This window comes from Littorina saxatilis, linkage group LG16, assembly GCF_037325665.1.
Source record: "Littorina saxatilis isolate snail1 linkage group LG16, US_GU_Lsax_2.0, whole genome shotgun sequence".
NCBI classification, from domain to species: Eukaryota; Metazoa; Mollusca; class Gastropoda; order Littorinimorpha; family Littorinidae; genus Littorina; species Littorina saxatilis.
Window position 1 is genome coordinate 4,173,811 of NC_090260.1, and position 16,892 is coordinate 4,190,702.

Below are 16,892 nucleotides of genomic sequence, written 5' to 3' on the forward strand. Positions count from 1 at the left end.
TGTGTGTGTGTGTTATGTGTGTGTGTGTGTGTGTGTGTGTGTGTGTGTGTGTGTGTGTGTGTGTGTGTGTTATCTGTATAAATCGCTGTCTCACGGTCTCTGATATCAACTGTCTCTCTCTTCATGTCTTGTTCTGTTTTATCTCTGACTAGCAGTTAAGCCCGGCTTCGCCCGGGAGTAAGCGGAGCCCTGTAGCAAAGACGCTCGCTATCCCATTATCATTAGCTTTACCTCCTTTGTTTGGATACAAAAAAAGAGTTATCTCCCTTACCTTCTAGAAATGTCCGGAACTGTCCAGTTAATTTTTCATTCTTCATTTCTTCCCCTCATAGGAGCAATAGCAAGTCTCTAATATCACTGGCATGATGTGCTTGCTACAGGTGAACAGTAGGCACTGAACTGGTCTTGCACCATATAGGCTGTATTCAATAAATGGGAGGTCCATAATCTGAGAAAGGAAACAATGAATCAAGAAACTAAAACCCAGGTGCACATCTGCGGCACCTAGGGAGTGTACGTGCACACTATCTTGTTCCTGCCTCTTGCCATCTCAGAGGTATGGCGACCACAGACAAAAAAGAGTTATCTCCCTTACCTTCTAGAAATTTCCGGAACTGTCCAGTTAATTTTTCATTCTTCATTTCTTCCCCTCATAGGAGCAACAGCGAGTCTCTAATATCACTGGCATGATGTGCTTGCTACAGGTGAACAGTAGGCACTGAACTGGTCTTGCACCATATAGGCTGTATTCAATAAATGGGAGGTCCATAATCTGAGAAAGGAAACAGTGAATCAAGAAACTAAAACCCAGGTGCACATCTGCGGCACCTAGGGAGTGTACGTGCACACTATCTTGTTCCTGCCTCTTGCCATCTCAGAGGTATGGCGACCACAGACAGACAGACAGACAGACAGACACTCTCTTTTATTATATGTATACTAGCAGTTAAGCCCGGCTTCGCCCGGGAGTAAGCGGAGCCCTGTAGCAATTTAAGACGCTCGCTATCCCATTATCATTAGCTTTACCTCCTTTGTTTGGATACAAAAAAAGAGTTATCTCCCTTACCTTCTAGAAATTTCCGGAACTGTCCAGTTAATTTTTCTTTCTTCATTTCTTCCCCTCATAGGAGCAATAGCGAGTCTCTAATATCACTGGCATGATGTGCTTGCTACAGGTGAACAGTAGGCACTGAACTGGTCTTGCACCATATAGGCTGTATTCAATAAATGGGAGGTCCATAATCTGAGAAAGGAAACAATGAATCAAGAAACTAAAACCCAGGTGCACATCTGCGGCACCTAGGGAGTGTACGTGCACACTATCTTGTTCCTGCCTCTTGCCATCTCAGAGGTATGGCGACCACAGACAAAAAAGAGTTATCTCCCTTACCTTCTAGAAATTTCCGGAACTGTCCAGTTAATTTTTCATTCTTCATTTCTTCCCATCATAGGAGCAATAGCGAGTCTCTAATATCACTGGCATGATGTGCTTGCAACAGGTGAACAGTAGGCACTGAACTGGTCTTGCACCATATAGGCTGTATTCAATAAATGGGAGGTCCATAATCTGAGAAAGGAAACAATGAATCAAGAAACTAAAACCCAGGTGCACATCTGCGGCACCTAGGGAGTGTACGTGCACACTATCTTGTTCCTGCCTCTTGCCATCTCAGAGGTATGGCGACCACAGACAAAAAAGAGTTATCTCCCTTACCTTCTAGAAATTTCCGGAACTGTCCAGTTAATTTTTCATTCTTCATTTCTTCCCCTCATAGGAGCAATAGCGAGTCTCTAATATCACTGGCATGATGTGCTTGCTACAGGTGAACAGTAGGCACTGAACTGGTCTTGCACCATATAGGCTGTATTCAATAAATGGGAGGTCCATAATCTGAGAAAGGAAACAATGAATCAAGAAACTAAAACCCAGGTGCACATCTGCGGCACCTAGGGAGTGTACGTGCACACTATCTTGTTCCTGCCTCTTGCCATCTCAGAGGTATGGCGACCACAGACAAAAAAGAGTTATCTCCCTTACCTTCTAGAAATTTCCGGAACTGTCAAGTTAATTTTTCATTCTTCATTTCTTCCCCTCATAGGAGCAATAGCAAGTCTCTAATATCACTGGCATGATGTGCTTGCTACAGGTGAACAGTAGGCACTGAACCGGTCTTGCACCATATAGGCTGTATTCAATAAATGGGAGGTCCATAATCTGAGAAAGGAAACAATGAATCAAGAAACTAAAACCCAGGTGCACATCTGCGGCACCTAGGGAGTGTACGTGCACACTATCTTGTTCCTGCCTCTTGCCATCTCAGAGGTATGGCGACCACAGACACACACACACACAGACAGACAGACACTCTCTTTTATTTATATGTATAGATAGATAGATAGATATCAACTGTCTCTCTCTTCATGTCTTGTTCTGTTTTATCTCTGATATCAACTGTCTCTCTCTTCATGGCTTGTTCTGTTTTATCTCTGATATCAACTGTCTCTCTCTTCATGTCTTGTTCTGTTTTATCTCTGGATCTAACTTCATTCACCAGCACCTTGCACGAAATATCTTGTCGAAATATCTGTGAATGTATTGTTGTGTCAATAACAAACGTTCCAACAACCTATCTTTCTTGGTTTTTTTATTCGTGCACGCTAGCATTACTCCTCCGTCTCGTGTCGATGACTGGGTGCCAAGCTGTCTGCGGGAACAAAACACTAATGTCTGCCTTTGTGCCGTGCCAGTAGGTTTCAGGCCACAGATCAGTGACAATGTCTGCCTTTGTGCCGTGCCAGTCGGTGTCGGGTCAAAGATCAGTGACAACGTCACCTGCATATATTGGCTTACCAGTAGGAGAGGAAACCTGAGACAGCGTGCTTTGCGTTGGGCCCCCAAGGCGTGGGTTGAAAGAATGAAATATTCCGAGCAACAAAAGAAACGCGAAAACAATCGTCATTGTTTGATTGACAAAATCTCCAACAATTATAGAGTTAGAATTATCAAACCACAAAAGTTTGATGAAGGCATGTTTGACCTTGCTTTTGTGTGATTATTTTGATGCTGTGACTGTTTTAACACACGGGACAAGCAGGTTTAACGTTAAACACATAATGCGCGCTCGCAGCACGTGCAAGTGGAGCAGGAGAAATCTGATGTGTGAGATGTGTTCACTAATGCATTAGCAACCAAAAGAGACCATGGCACGCTTGCTGCCAGTCTCAATTTTGAAACAGCCAGGATTCCAAGATTGACACCACCAAAATGCCAGGTCGATTTAAAGCTGTGGATGATCCAGAAGTGCTGGCATGTGCTTTAAACGTGCACATGTCAACAGTCTATCACCTTCAGCCATGTTCTGTTCACATTGGAAGCACTGCATTTATGCAACGCGGTGTATTATTTGCATTACCTCAATAAGAAAATATCGCAATTTCCTGACACAACGTCTTCGAGATCGATTCAATACAGCCACTGACACTACCTGGAACATCATTGGAAGCCACCAGTGTCCGATCAGTGGCCAGAGAGCGCGATGAAGACTGACTGAGCGAGACCTCCAAAATTTTCTTTAACGTTAAACCTGCTTGTCCCGTGTGTTGAAACAGTCGCAGCATCAAAATAATCACACAACAGTTAGGTCAAACATGCCTTCATCAAAAGTTTGTAGTTTGATCATTCTAACTCTATAATTGTTCGAGATGTTGTCAATCAAACATTGCAGAATTTTTTCGCGTTTCTTTTGTTGCTCGGTATACGTTAGGACAGTATAGTACCTGTTTGATCTCTTGTGAGAACTAGAAAGAACAGCTTCGCAAGAGCACGACAGCAAATCACCCCCTCTCAAACCCAACCTTCGGGAAACCAATTAACCCGTATTATTGGATGGAATAGTTTGAGACAAGTCACGGCGTGTCCTTCAATGTGTAGCTCGCCTCACAACCAGTGTCGTCACTGTCGCTAGGGACGCGTCGTCATGACCACAGGCGGGACGCGCTCTGCTGGCTTTGTTCATTGCTTTATCATCATATTTGACGAAAGCGCGCTCCGAGTCGCACTGTTTCAAGCGCCAGTCGGGTGTCCTATACTTGTTTAAGATTATCGTTAAAAAACCAAGAAACTAATGTTTAACTTCAAGAAAACGTGCTCTGTGTCAAACTGCTTCAAGGCGTCAGGCAGTCGCTCGTCAATCGTGTTTTCTCCGTGCTGACGACTCTTTTGAAGTCCAGGCAGCACACTCGCGACGTCTGTTGAAAACTTGTCTTCGTCATCTTACTGTATGGCTGTTGACTTGCCCGCCCAGCCCCAAGGCCCCACACTCAGAGACCACGGAGTGGTGTGATATGTTACGTGTCTGTGCTTGACTGTGAACTCTGACTGCGGCAAAATGTTCTACCATTGTGTTTCTTCTGAAAACAGACTTATGCATACATCTCTACCTAGCTGTGAACACTGACTGATGCAAACATCGCTATACCTAACGGTGAACAGCGGTTACCAGGGAAACATCACTCTATGGATTGCTGTCTGTGAAGGTAATGAAGACTGTGTAAGAATGCACTGTTCTATCTTGACTGTAACGTCTGTAGTGAAACATTCTCTGTGTGTAAGAATGCACTGTTCTATCTTGACTGTAACGTCTGTAGTGAAACATTCTCTGTGTGTAAGAATGCACTGTTCTATCTTGACTGTAACGTCTGTAGTGAAACATTCTCTGTGTGTAAGAATGCACTGTTCTATCTTGACTGTAACGTCTGTAGTGAAACATTCTCTGTGTGTAAGAATGCACTGTTCTATCTTGACTGTAACGTCTGTAGTGAAACATTCTCTGTGTGTAAGAATGCACTGTTCTATCTTGACTGCAACGTCTGTAGTGAAACATTCTCTGTGTGTAAGAATGTACTGTTCTATCTTGACTGTAACGTCTGTAGTGAAACATTCTCTGTGTGTAAGAATGTAGTGTTCTATCTTGACTGTAACGTCTGTAGTGAAAAATTATCTGTGTGTAAGAATGTACTGTTCTATCTTGACTGTAACGTCTGTAGTGAAACATTCTCTGTGTGTAAGAATGTAGTGTTCTATCTTGACTGTAACGTCTGTAGTGAAACATTCTCTGTGTGTAAGAATGTAGTGTTCTATCTTGACTGTGACGTCTGTAGTGAAACATTCTCTGTGTGTAAGAATGTAGTGTTCTATCTTGACTGTAACGTCTGCAGTGAAACATTCGCTGTGTGTAAGAATGTCGTGTTCTATCTTGACTGTAACGTCTGTAGTGAAACATTCTCTGTGTGTAAGAATGTAGTGTTCTATCTTGACTGTAACGTCTGTAGTGAAACATTCTCTGTGTGTAAGAATGTAGTGTCTATCTTGACTGTAACGTCTGTAGTAACACATTCTCTGTGTGTAATAATGTACTGTTTTATCTTGACTGTAACGTCTGTAGTAACACATTCTCTGTGTGTAAGAATGTAGTGTTCTATCTTGACTGTAACGTCTGTAGTGAAACATTCTCTGTGTGTAAGAATGTAGTGTCTATCTTGACTGTAACGTCTGTAGTGAAACATTCTCTGTGTGCAAGAATGTAGTGTTCTATCTTGATTGTAACGTCTGTAGTGAAACATTCTCTGTGTGTAAGAATGTACTGTTCTATCTTGACTGTAACGACTGTAGTGAAACATTCTCTGTGTGTAAGAATGTAGTGTTCTATCTTGACTGTAACGTCTGTAGTGAAACATTCTCTGTGTGTAAGAATGTAGTGTTCTATCTTGACTGTAACGTCTGTAATGAAACATTCTCTGTGTGTAAGAATGTAGTGTCTATCTTGACTGAAACGTCTGTAGTGAAACATTCTCTGTGTGTAAGAATGTAGTGTTCTATCTTGACTGTAACGTCTGTAGTGAAACATTCTCTGTGTGCAAGAATGCACTGTTCTATCTTGACTGTAACGTATGTAATGAAACATTCTCTGTGTGTAAGACTATGCCCGTCTGCTTATATAAGTGACAAATGAGCACGACCAGGATGTTGGTATGACGTTGCCGCTTTTCATATAAGTGACAAATAAGCACGACCAGAATGTTGGTATGACGTTGCCGGTTCTTTTATAAGTGACACATAAACACGACCAGGATGTTGGTATGACGTTGCCGCTTCTTTTATAAGTGACACATAAACACGACCAGGATGTTGGTATGACGTTGCCGCTTTTCATATAAGTGACAAATAAGCACGACCAGGATGTTGGTATGACGTTGCCGCTTTTCATATAAGTGACACATAAACACGACCAGGATGTTGGTATGACGTTGCCGCTTTTCATATAAGTGACAAATAAGCACGACCAGGATGTTGGTATGACGTTGCCGCTTTTCATATAAGTGACACATAAGCACGACCAGGATGTTGGTATGACGTTGCCGCTTATCATATAAGTGACACATAAGCACGACCAGGATGTTGGTATGACGTTGCCGCTTTTCATATAAGTGACACATAAGCACGACCAGGATGTTGGTATGACGTTGCCGCTTTTCATATAAGTGACACATAAGCACGACCAGGATGTTGGTATGACGTTGCCGCTGTTCATATAAGTGACACATAAGCACGACCAGGATGTTGGTATGACGTTGCCGCTTTTCATATAAGTGACACATAAGCACGACCAGGATGTTGGTATGACGTTGCCGCTTTTCATATAAGTGACACATAAGCACGACCAGGATGTTGGTATGACGTTGCCGCTTTTCATATAAGTGACACATAAGCACGACCAGGATGTTGGTATGACGTTGCCGCTTTTCATATAAGTGACACATAAGCACGACCAGGATGTTGGTATGACGTTGCCGCTTTTCATATAAGTGACAAATAAACACGACCAGGGTGTTGGTATGACGTTGCCGCTTTTCATATAAGTGACACATAAGCACGACCAGGATGTTGGTATGACGTTGCCGCTTCTTATATAAATGACAAATAAACACGACCAGGATGTTGGTATGACGTTGCCGCTTTTCATATAAGTGACAAATAAACACGACCAGGATGTTGGTATGACGTTGCCGCTTTTCATATAAGTGACACATAAGCACGACCAGGATGTTGGTATGACGTTGCCGCTTCTTATATAAATGACAAATAAGTACGACCAGGATGTTGGTATGACGTTGCCGCTTTTCATATAAGTGACACATAAGCACGACCAGGATGTTGGTATGACGTTGCCGCTTCTTATATAAATGACAAATAAACACGACCAGGATGTTGGTATGACGTTGCCGCTTTTCATATAAGTGACACATAAGCACGACCAGGATGTTGGTATGACGTTGCCGCTTCTTATATAAATGACAAATAAACACGACCAGGATGTTGGTATGACGTTGCCGCTTTTCATATAAGTGACACATAAGCACGACCAGGATGTTGGTATGACGTTGCCGCTTCTTATTTAAATGACACATAAGCATGACCAGGATGTTGGTATGACGTTGCCGCTTTTCATATAAGTGACAAATAAGCACGACCAGGATGTTGGTATGACGTTGCCGCTTTTCATATAAGTGACACATAAGCACGACCAGGATGTTGGTATGACGTTGCCGCTTCTTATATAAATGACAAATAAGCACGACCAGGATGTTGGTATGACGTTGCCGCTTTTCATATAAGTGACACATAAGCACGACCAGGATGTTGGTATGACGTTGCCGCTTTTCATATAAGTGACACATAAGCACGACCAGGATGTTGGTATGACGTTGCCGCTTTTCATATAAGTGACACATAAGCACGACCAGGATGTTGGTATGACGTTGCCGCTTCTTATATAAATGACAAATAAACACGACCAGGATGTAGGTATGACGTTGCCGCCTTTCATATAAGTGACAAATAAACACGACCAGGATGTTGGTATGACGTTGCCGCTTTTCATATAAGTGACACATAAGCACGACCAGGATGTTGGTATGACGTTGCCGCTTTTCATATAAGTGACACATAAGCACGACCAGGATGTTGGTATGACGTTGCCGCTTCTTATATAAGTGACACATAAACACGACCAGGATGTTGGTATGACGTTGCCGCTTTTCATATAAGTGACACATAAGCACGACCAGGATGTTGGTATGACGTTGCCGCTTTTCATATAAGTGACACATAAGCACGACCAGGATGTTGGTATGACGTTGCCGCTTTTCATATAAGTGACACATAAGCACGACCAGGATGTTGGTATGACGTTGCCGCTTCTTATATAAATGACAAATAAGCACGACCAGGATGTTGGTATGACGTTGCCGCTTTTCATATAAGTGACACATAAGCACGACCAGGATGTTGGTATGACGTTGCCGCTTTTCATATAAGTGACACATAAGCACGACCAGGATGTTGGTATGACGTTGCCGCTTCTTATATAAATGACAAATAAGCACGACCAGGATGTTGGTATGACGTTGCCGCTTTTCATATAAGTGACACATAAGCACGACCAGGATGTTGGTATGACGTTGCCGCTTTTCATATAAGTGACACATAAGCACGACCAGGATGTTGGTATGACGTTGCCGCTTCTTATATAAATGACAAATAAACACGACCAGGATGTTGGTATGACGTTGCCGCTTTTCATATAAGTGACACATAAGCACGACCAGGATGTTGGTATGACGTTGCCGCTTCTTATATAAATGACAAATAAGCATGACCAGGATGTTGGTATGACGTTGCCGCTTCTTATATAAATGACAAATAAGCACGACCAGGATGTTGGTATGACGTTGCCGCTTTTCATATAAGTGACACATAAGCACGACCAGGATGTTGGTATGACGTTGCCGCTTTTCATATAAGTGACACATAAGCACGACCAGGATGTTGGTATGACGTTGCCGCTTCTTATATAAATGACAAATAAACACGACCAGGATGTTGGTATGACGTTGCCGCTTTTCATATAAGTGACACATAAGCACGACCAGGATGTTGGTATGACGTTGCCGCTTTTCATATAAGTGACAAATAAGCACGACCAGGATGTTGGTATGACGTTGCCGCTTTTCATATAAATGACACATAAGCACGACCAGGATGTTGGCATGACGTTGCCGCTTCTTATATAAATGACAAATAAACACGACCAGGATGTTGGTATGACGTTGCCGCTTTTCATATAAGTGACAAATAAGCACGACCAGGATGTTAGTATGACGTTGCCGCTTTTCATATAAGTGACACATAAGCACGACCAGGATGTTGGTATGACGTTGCCGCTTCTTATATAAATGACAAATAAGCACGACCAGGATGTTGGTATGACGTTGCCGCTTTTCATATAAGTGACAAATGAGCACGACCAGGTTTATGGTTTGACGTTGCCACTTATTAAACTACTGAGAAACACGGCCTTCAGCTGTGAAAACCTTGACCGCCATAAGTGCGTGTGTAGACTGTAGTAAGCTACAGTAAATTCAGTGTGTAGACTGCAGTAAGCTACAGTAAATTCAGTGTGTAGACTGTAGTAAGCTACAGTAAATTCAGTGTGTAGACTGTAGTAAGCTACAGTAAATTCAGTGTGTAGACTGTAGTAAGCTACAGTAAATTCAGTGTGTAGACTGTAGTAAGCTACAGTAAATTCAGTGTGTAGACTGTAGTAAGCTACAGTAAATTCAGTGTGTAGACTGTAGTAAGCTACAGTAAATTCAGTGTGTAAAAAGGTGAAGGTCCCAATAAACCCTGATTCTGCATGGTACAGGGTGACCCAAAAAAAAAGAGTACCCAGACAAACTTGAACTCGCAGCATATGAGCATAACTTTCCTGAAAGACAAGCTAGAACGCTAAAATTTGGAGCATTTTCTGTGCAAATCATGCAGAAGCTACTTGTGTGTGTAAATCAATTTTATGAAGATTGCTTTATTTTTGTTCAATTTATGACGTTTATGACGTTTTGTTTGGGTACTCTTTTTTTGGAGGGTCACCCTGTATCAGCATGGAAAGGTCAACTCTGACCGTCTATAAGGTATCATAATTGGTCTATTCATGGACACTTACAAGTTGAAGAACATTCTGAATCTGTCCATGTCTTTCTACTTTCGCTGCAGTTCTCTGTTCGTGCAATGCCAGCTTTCTGTGAAAACAACAACAACAACAACAACAACAACAACAACAACAACAACAACAACAACAACAGCAACAGCAACAACAAACAACAACACACACAAAAACATCAAAAACACAACATTGTGGTAAAAAGCAACATCGAGCCATTACAAAACTACAGGGTGTTTACCCACATAGCCACACACAATGACGCTAAAACAAAATTACTTTTACGGCTAATGACGAGGCTGACACCAGTCTTCTTCAAAATGGCAAAACAACACTGATAGGCACAACAGCTGAACCAAATCAATTTGTGTGTGTAGAACATGTGTTGTTCTTCCATTTGAGATCCCAAACGGGGTCACTCTTGCTTACTTTGATTTAGTTGTGTATTTTAGTGTCTGCAAGTTTGCTTTCGCGAATTAAATTTTGGGGGTTGTCCTAGGTATAAACACTAATACATGACAAATGAAACTCTTTGTTTCATATGGACGGTAGGGGAATGAATTACCTTTCTGGCAATATACTGGGTTTTAACATAGCTGCCCGCATCACAAAGGTCTACAGCTAAATGTATCTGCTTAATTTTGTATGACGGGTAGAATAGATCAAGGGACTGAAACCACTGAAAAAAAACTCTCAAGTCTCATTCTGAAAATAGGCACGCGCTTGAGCCAAATTCTACACAGTGGTCATTGAGCTTGAATATTCTTGAAAGTCTCGCAAGTTTCATAATTATTCAATATTTCCCTAAGACTGACGAATATGATGAATCAGGGAGTGAAACAAAAACAATGACAAAACCTTCAATAAACCAATTCATATACCGACGTACAAACACGTATATTTTCAGGCCAAACATTACAGAAAAAAATATGTGTCGGCTTGTCCCGAGAAACCGTGGGAAAGAATTAAGAGATGAATGTGTAGATTGACACATGGCGACCTGATACCTATACTGTGTGTTGCTTTGAAATCAACCCTGGCACGCTATCTGAAAACAGACAATGACGCGATTGAACGGTGTCTCTACGCGCGGTGTTTACACACCCACCAACCGTATTACCCTTGCTGCCAATATCACACCATGGATTCTGTTCAAATCGTATATCAAACACCAGCCAATCGCACTGCAAAGAAACGTTGAAAACATATTGACTGAAAGCAGAACACACATCGTAAAGTACATACTTCGGAAGGACTGAAACTCAGAGAGAGAGAAAGAGAGAGAGAGAGAGAGAGAGAGAGAGAGAGAGAGAGAGAGAGAGAGAGAGAGAGAGAGAGAGAGAGAGGGTGGGAGAGAGAGAGAGAGAGGGAGAGAGAGAGAGAGAGAGGGAGATAGAGGGAGAGAGAGAGAGGAAGAGAGAGAGAGGGAGAGAGAGAGAGAGAGAGAGAGAGAGAGAGAGAGAGAGAGAGAGCTGTTAAAACCTTATACGGACGAATTGTTTCTATGACGTCACTACTGCCCTTCCTTGCTGGGACAGAGAGCACAGTTAGAAAACACAATCTTGATTTGCATGATTCACTCTTTTCCACCTATTATCACGCTGAATCCTAGAAACATTCATTTGTATGTGATATGATGCCGACAATTGCATGATTCACTCTTTTCCACCTATTATCACGCTGAATCCTAGAAACATTCATTTGTATGTGATATGATGCCGACAATTGCATGATTCACTCTTTTCCACCTATTATCACGCTGAATCCTAGAAACATTCAGTTGTATGTGATATGATGCCGACAATTGCATGATTCATGAATTTCCGCCTTTAATATCTGGCACAGGTTACTTAAACTGTCAATATACATAACATGATATCATATAATCTATATATATATACGACTTGTGTCTGTGTGTTTGTGTATCTGTGTATTTGTGTGTTTGTGTATTTGTGTATTCGCCATGCACGGCCAAAGTTCTCGATGGATCTGCTTCAAATTTGGTGGGCATATTCAGGTAGACCCGGGACACGACACAACCTGGTCGATATTTCAACACGTGCTCTCAGCGCGCAGCGCGGAACCGATTTTGGTTCCACCTCAGCTATTTTGGTTCCACCTCAGCTATTTTGGTTCCACCTCAGCTATTTTGGTTCCACCTCAGCTATTTTGGTTCCACCTCAGCTATTTTGGTTCCACCTCAGCTTACCCGGGCCCCCATACCGACACACCATAGCCGCTACACCACATCACAACGCCAAAGTTCTTGGTGGATCTTTTTCAAATTTGGACACCGTATTCAGCTACACCCCGGACACAATATCATCGATGAGATATTTCAACACGTGCTCTCAGCGCGCAGCGCTGAACTGATTTTGGTTTTTGTGTTCATTTCACCATTATAAGTAACTCTTCCTTATCTTCTCCAGTGTTTGGCGTTTATCTCCCTTCCTTCGTGTGGCTTTCCCGTTCAGTTGTAAGTTACTACTATTTTTAGAATGTCACTGCGCTGTCCACTGCGCTGAGCGTCTTCGGATATTCCCGGCGTTCTGTTACTGTTACTATTTTTAGAAGGTCAACGCAGTGTACAGAACGTAAATTGGACCCGTAAATTATCCTCACTGTAAAAGTGCAAAGGTCGAATCAATTTATAGCCACGCGAAAAATACACTGTCATCTATCTCTCTATAGATACGGCTTCTTTGTGTTTTTGTGTGTGTGTGTGTGTGTGTGTGTGTGTGTGTGTGTGTGTGTGTGTGTGTGTGTGTGTGTGTGTCTCTATATGAGCAACACCTGTGCATTGTTCAGTTCTGTTTGTGATGTGGTCTGGCGGCTTTCGTGTAATTTTATGTACTGGCCTTCCTTTCAGAAGACATAACTTGCTCAGTCCTGTTTGAGTGGAGTTCGCCTCCAAAGGTGATTAACACGGTTACATTCGTCGACAAGGATGGGACTCGATATGGTCAGGAATGGCATTATGGCCACTGAATCATTTTCGTGCTGTTCCCATTCCACGAATCTGGGAGGGACCTAAGCTTGGCGGGTCCATTGTTCGGACCCGGCGAAGCCGGCGTACGGCTCTAAGTACTTCTTCCCGGCGAAGCCGGCTACCCGGCGAAGCGGGTATTCATTCTAGTATATAATATATGATATGATATGATACATCTCCATGTAACATGATATAATGTGATTAGGTGTGATGTCTTATGGTGTGAGATGATATCATAATTACAATATATGTATATGTAGAGGTGACATGCCGAGTCTAGTCGTATATAGAGGATCAGCGAGCGTCAGCGTGTTTGTGTGTGTATGTGTGTGTGTGTGTGTGTGTGTGTGTGTGTGTGTGTGTGTGTGTGTGTGTGTGTGTGTGTGTGTATGTATGTGTGTGTGTGTGTGTGTGTGTGTATGTGTGTGTGTGTGTGCGTGTGTGTGTGTGTGTGTTTCTGTGTGTTTGTTGTGGGTGTGCGTGTGCGTGCAGTTATACACATGTTATGAGCGTTATTGTTATGATAAAAGAAGGATGGTTCCAGAACACTATCTGAAAGGTTTTGGAATAATCGGGTACAGCAAGTGATATAATAGATATCTCCATGTCGCCCTGTCTCTGTTGGGTGTTGACGTGCCCATGTCCTAATCTCCACACTGAACCCCCATTATTAGTCAGCGTGATCACACCATTCTTCATGCCTTGAAATCAGTCCACCCAGGAGGACAATGAAACCATTGCTGTGCAGTTATCAAAGCCTCATTGTGCCTTCTTCAACACTCTTTTCAACACGGCTCAATGGCCATTGTGTGTACATTGACACGCGTGCATAATTATGAATGGCCTAGTTAAATGGTTCTGACAGTCTCGAGATAAACTATACAGCGAGTGGTACAACCCTATACCCATTTTTATTTGGTTCCCTGCTTCAGTATATAGTTAATTACTTTTCTGTCTAAAATATTGAAGAAAAAAACAGCAACTTTGAATGAGGCTGTTCCTTTACTTTGGTCAGCTGAGCAAACTTCATCGTCAAGATAACTGCCAACTCTGAGTGACTGTGGGTGTATGAAATCAGAGTCAAAATCACTATGGCTACCCGCGTTCAATTCAAACTCACATCAAGGTTGACAACTGAAGATATTCTGTAAACATATCTCTTGGTTCTTCTCGCAGTAAACTTAAATTTGCTATACGTCTGTTCAGTATGTAATGCTATACTGACAATCTTATCCAATTCCGTTCAAAAGGTGAAACATTGCGAAAATACTAGTCACAATTAAGCTATTCTTGCTTTTTGCAAGGTAGATTAAACAAGAGATTGAAAATAGCCGTGGCTTACTGGACGTAATTGCTTAAAATTCCATGTCGAATTCAAACCACAACTTTTGTGTGGGAAAACGATAACCTGAATCTTGTTGGGAAGACTCCCAATTTCTGACATGTAGGCGACTGTATGTCCAGCGGTCTGTCTCTACCCAGTGTGCATGCTGTGTATAACCGCCATTTGTTTTGAGACAATTACTTCAGCTACCACAGAGTAAATGTCAGTCAGATTGAGTTCACAAAAGCTTCTCTAGATTCAGTGCATAAAACAAACACACACAAAACACAAAACATAATTAATATGTGCTCAATTTAAGATTTGAAAACAAAATGTGGGTACTTATTAGACCATTCCTTTGTTTGAACTTGTTGAGTAAGGACAGTTTTCTAAGTATGCCTGCCTGGGGATTCCTGCACGATGTGTTTGCTCGGCCGTTAATTGAACACGGAACCATACTTTCCAGTCGTTAGGGGGTGTTTACAAAGTTTCCATTCGATAATGGCCAATCACGTTTTGTTGAGGTCTCTGGTACTAGGCAGGACTAGAAAGGTCTCGTGAGTGAATGTGTGTCACGTCGTCACACTTTCCACAAAATAAAATATCAAGAGAACCTAGCCTGACCCCTATTGTCTTTGTTGTGTGCGCGTACCATGCGTTTACGTTGTCTGCTATATCCCAACCCAACCCAGTCGCTTTTTTTGTTCACTGTCCCTCTGAGCAAAACTCCACTTTTGCACAATAAACCAAACTGCGACCTCTGCGACAACACGGCATGACTGGAACGAGCCTGTCCCTTGGTGTAGCGGCGTGAGGCGTCACAAGACCGGGGGGGGGGGGGAGGGGGGGATTGTGGGGTGCACGTTTCATGCAAGGCCTGTCTCTTCATGTAGGGGTGTTGTCAGGGCTCTGTCTGAGTCCCCTAACATTCGCCGTCAAGACCATATTGGTGATTCGACGTGTCTCTGTGTTGAGTGTGCGTATCAAGGGCATGCATGGACCTGTCTGTTCTGTTCATGTCGCGGTGTTGTAGAGCTCAGTCTGATCTTCTGAAGAATCGTCGTCCACAACACACGGTTGAATAGAGAGGGGCGTGTTAAGTGTTGAGTACAGGTATCACGGGGCTTGCACGGGCCTGTCTGCTCCAGTGCATATAATTATAGCGGTGTCGTCAGAGGTCCGTGTCAGTCTGCAAGGACCCGTCGCCAAGACCACAAGCCTGAATGGAGAGTCGTGTGTGCTTGGCGTGTGCGTGACAGTGTCTATTGGTGAAGTGTTCTTCTATAGCGGTGTGAGTGAAGTATAAGTCTTCGCAAGGTAATGACGATTTGTACAGGAATACGTTCATTGCTCTCCTTCTGATAACTAACTCAGCTGATGACCTGGACAGACACGTGTGCTGTTTGTGCATACACGTGGAGTGGGTCTCCGCTGTGACTTTGCTCACACAGCCCCCAGCCCCCACACTCAGAGGCCATGGAGTGATGTGATGTGTTGTGTGTCCCTGTATCACTGTGAACACTGACTGAAACACTCAGCCCCCACACTCAGAGGCCATGGAGTGATGTGATGTGTTGTGTGTCCCTGTATCACTGTGAACACTGACTGAAACACTCAGCCCCCACACTCAGAGGTCATGGAGTGATGTGATGTGCTGTGTGTCCCTGTATCACTGTGAACACTGACTGAAACACTCAGCCACCACACTCAGAGGCCATGGAGTGATGTGATGTGTTGTGTGTCCCTGTATCACTGTGAACACTGACTGAAACACTCAGCCCCTACACTCAGAGGCCATGGAGTGATGTGATGTGTTGTGTGTCCCTGTATCACTGTGAACACTGACTGAAACACTCAGCCCCCACACTCAGAGGCCATGGAGTGATGTGATGTGTTGTGTGTCCATGTATCACTGTGAACACTGACTGAAACACTCAGCCCCCACACTCAGAGGCCATGGAGTGATGTGATGTGTTGTGTGTCCCTGTATCACTGTGAACACTGACTGAAACACTCAGTCCCCACACTCAGAGGCCATGGAGTGATGTGATGTGTTGTGTGTCCCTGTATCACTGTGAACACTGACTGAAACACTCAGCCCCCACACTCAGAGGCCATGGAGTGATGTGACGTGTTGTGTGTCCCTGTATCACTGTGAACACTGACTGAAACACTCAGCCCCCACACTCAGAGGCCATGGAGTGATGTGATGTGTTGTGTGTCCCTGTATCACTGTGAACACTGACTGAAACACTCAGCCCCCACACTCAGAGGCCATGGAGTGATGTGATGTGTTGTGTGTCCCTGTATCACTGTGAACACTGACTGAAACACTCAACCCCCACACTGAGGCCATGGAGTGATGTGATGTGTTGTGTGTTCCTGTATCACTGTGAACACTGACTGAAACACTCAGCCCCCTCACTCAGAGGCCATGGAGTGATGTGATGTGTTGTGTGCACCTATATCACTGTGAACACTGACTGAGGAACAAAAAGCTCATTGATTTTCACCCAAAATA

At 43.2% G+C, this 16,892-nt stretch overlaps 1 protein-coding gene across 1 annotated transcript in view; it reads left to right on the forward strand.

Annotated features, from left to right (window-relative positions):
- The first annotated feature begins 4,445 nt into the window (after positions 1-4,445).
- Positions 4,446-16,892, forward strand: part of LOC138950256 (uncharacterized) — a 228,632-nt gene continuing 216,185 nt past the window's right edge. Inside the window, exon 1 of the mRNA XM_070321993.1 lies at positions 4,446-4,536. Coding sequence (XP_070178094.1) covers positions 4,461-4,536 — 76 coding nt within the window. The 5' untranslated portion in view covers positions 4,446-4,460. The remainder of the gene's footprint in view (positions 4,537-16,892) is intronic.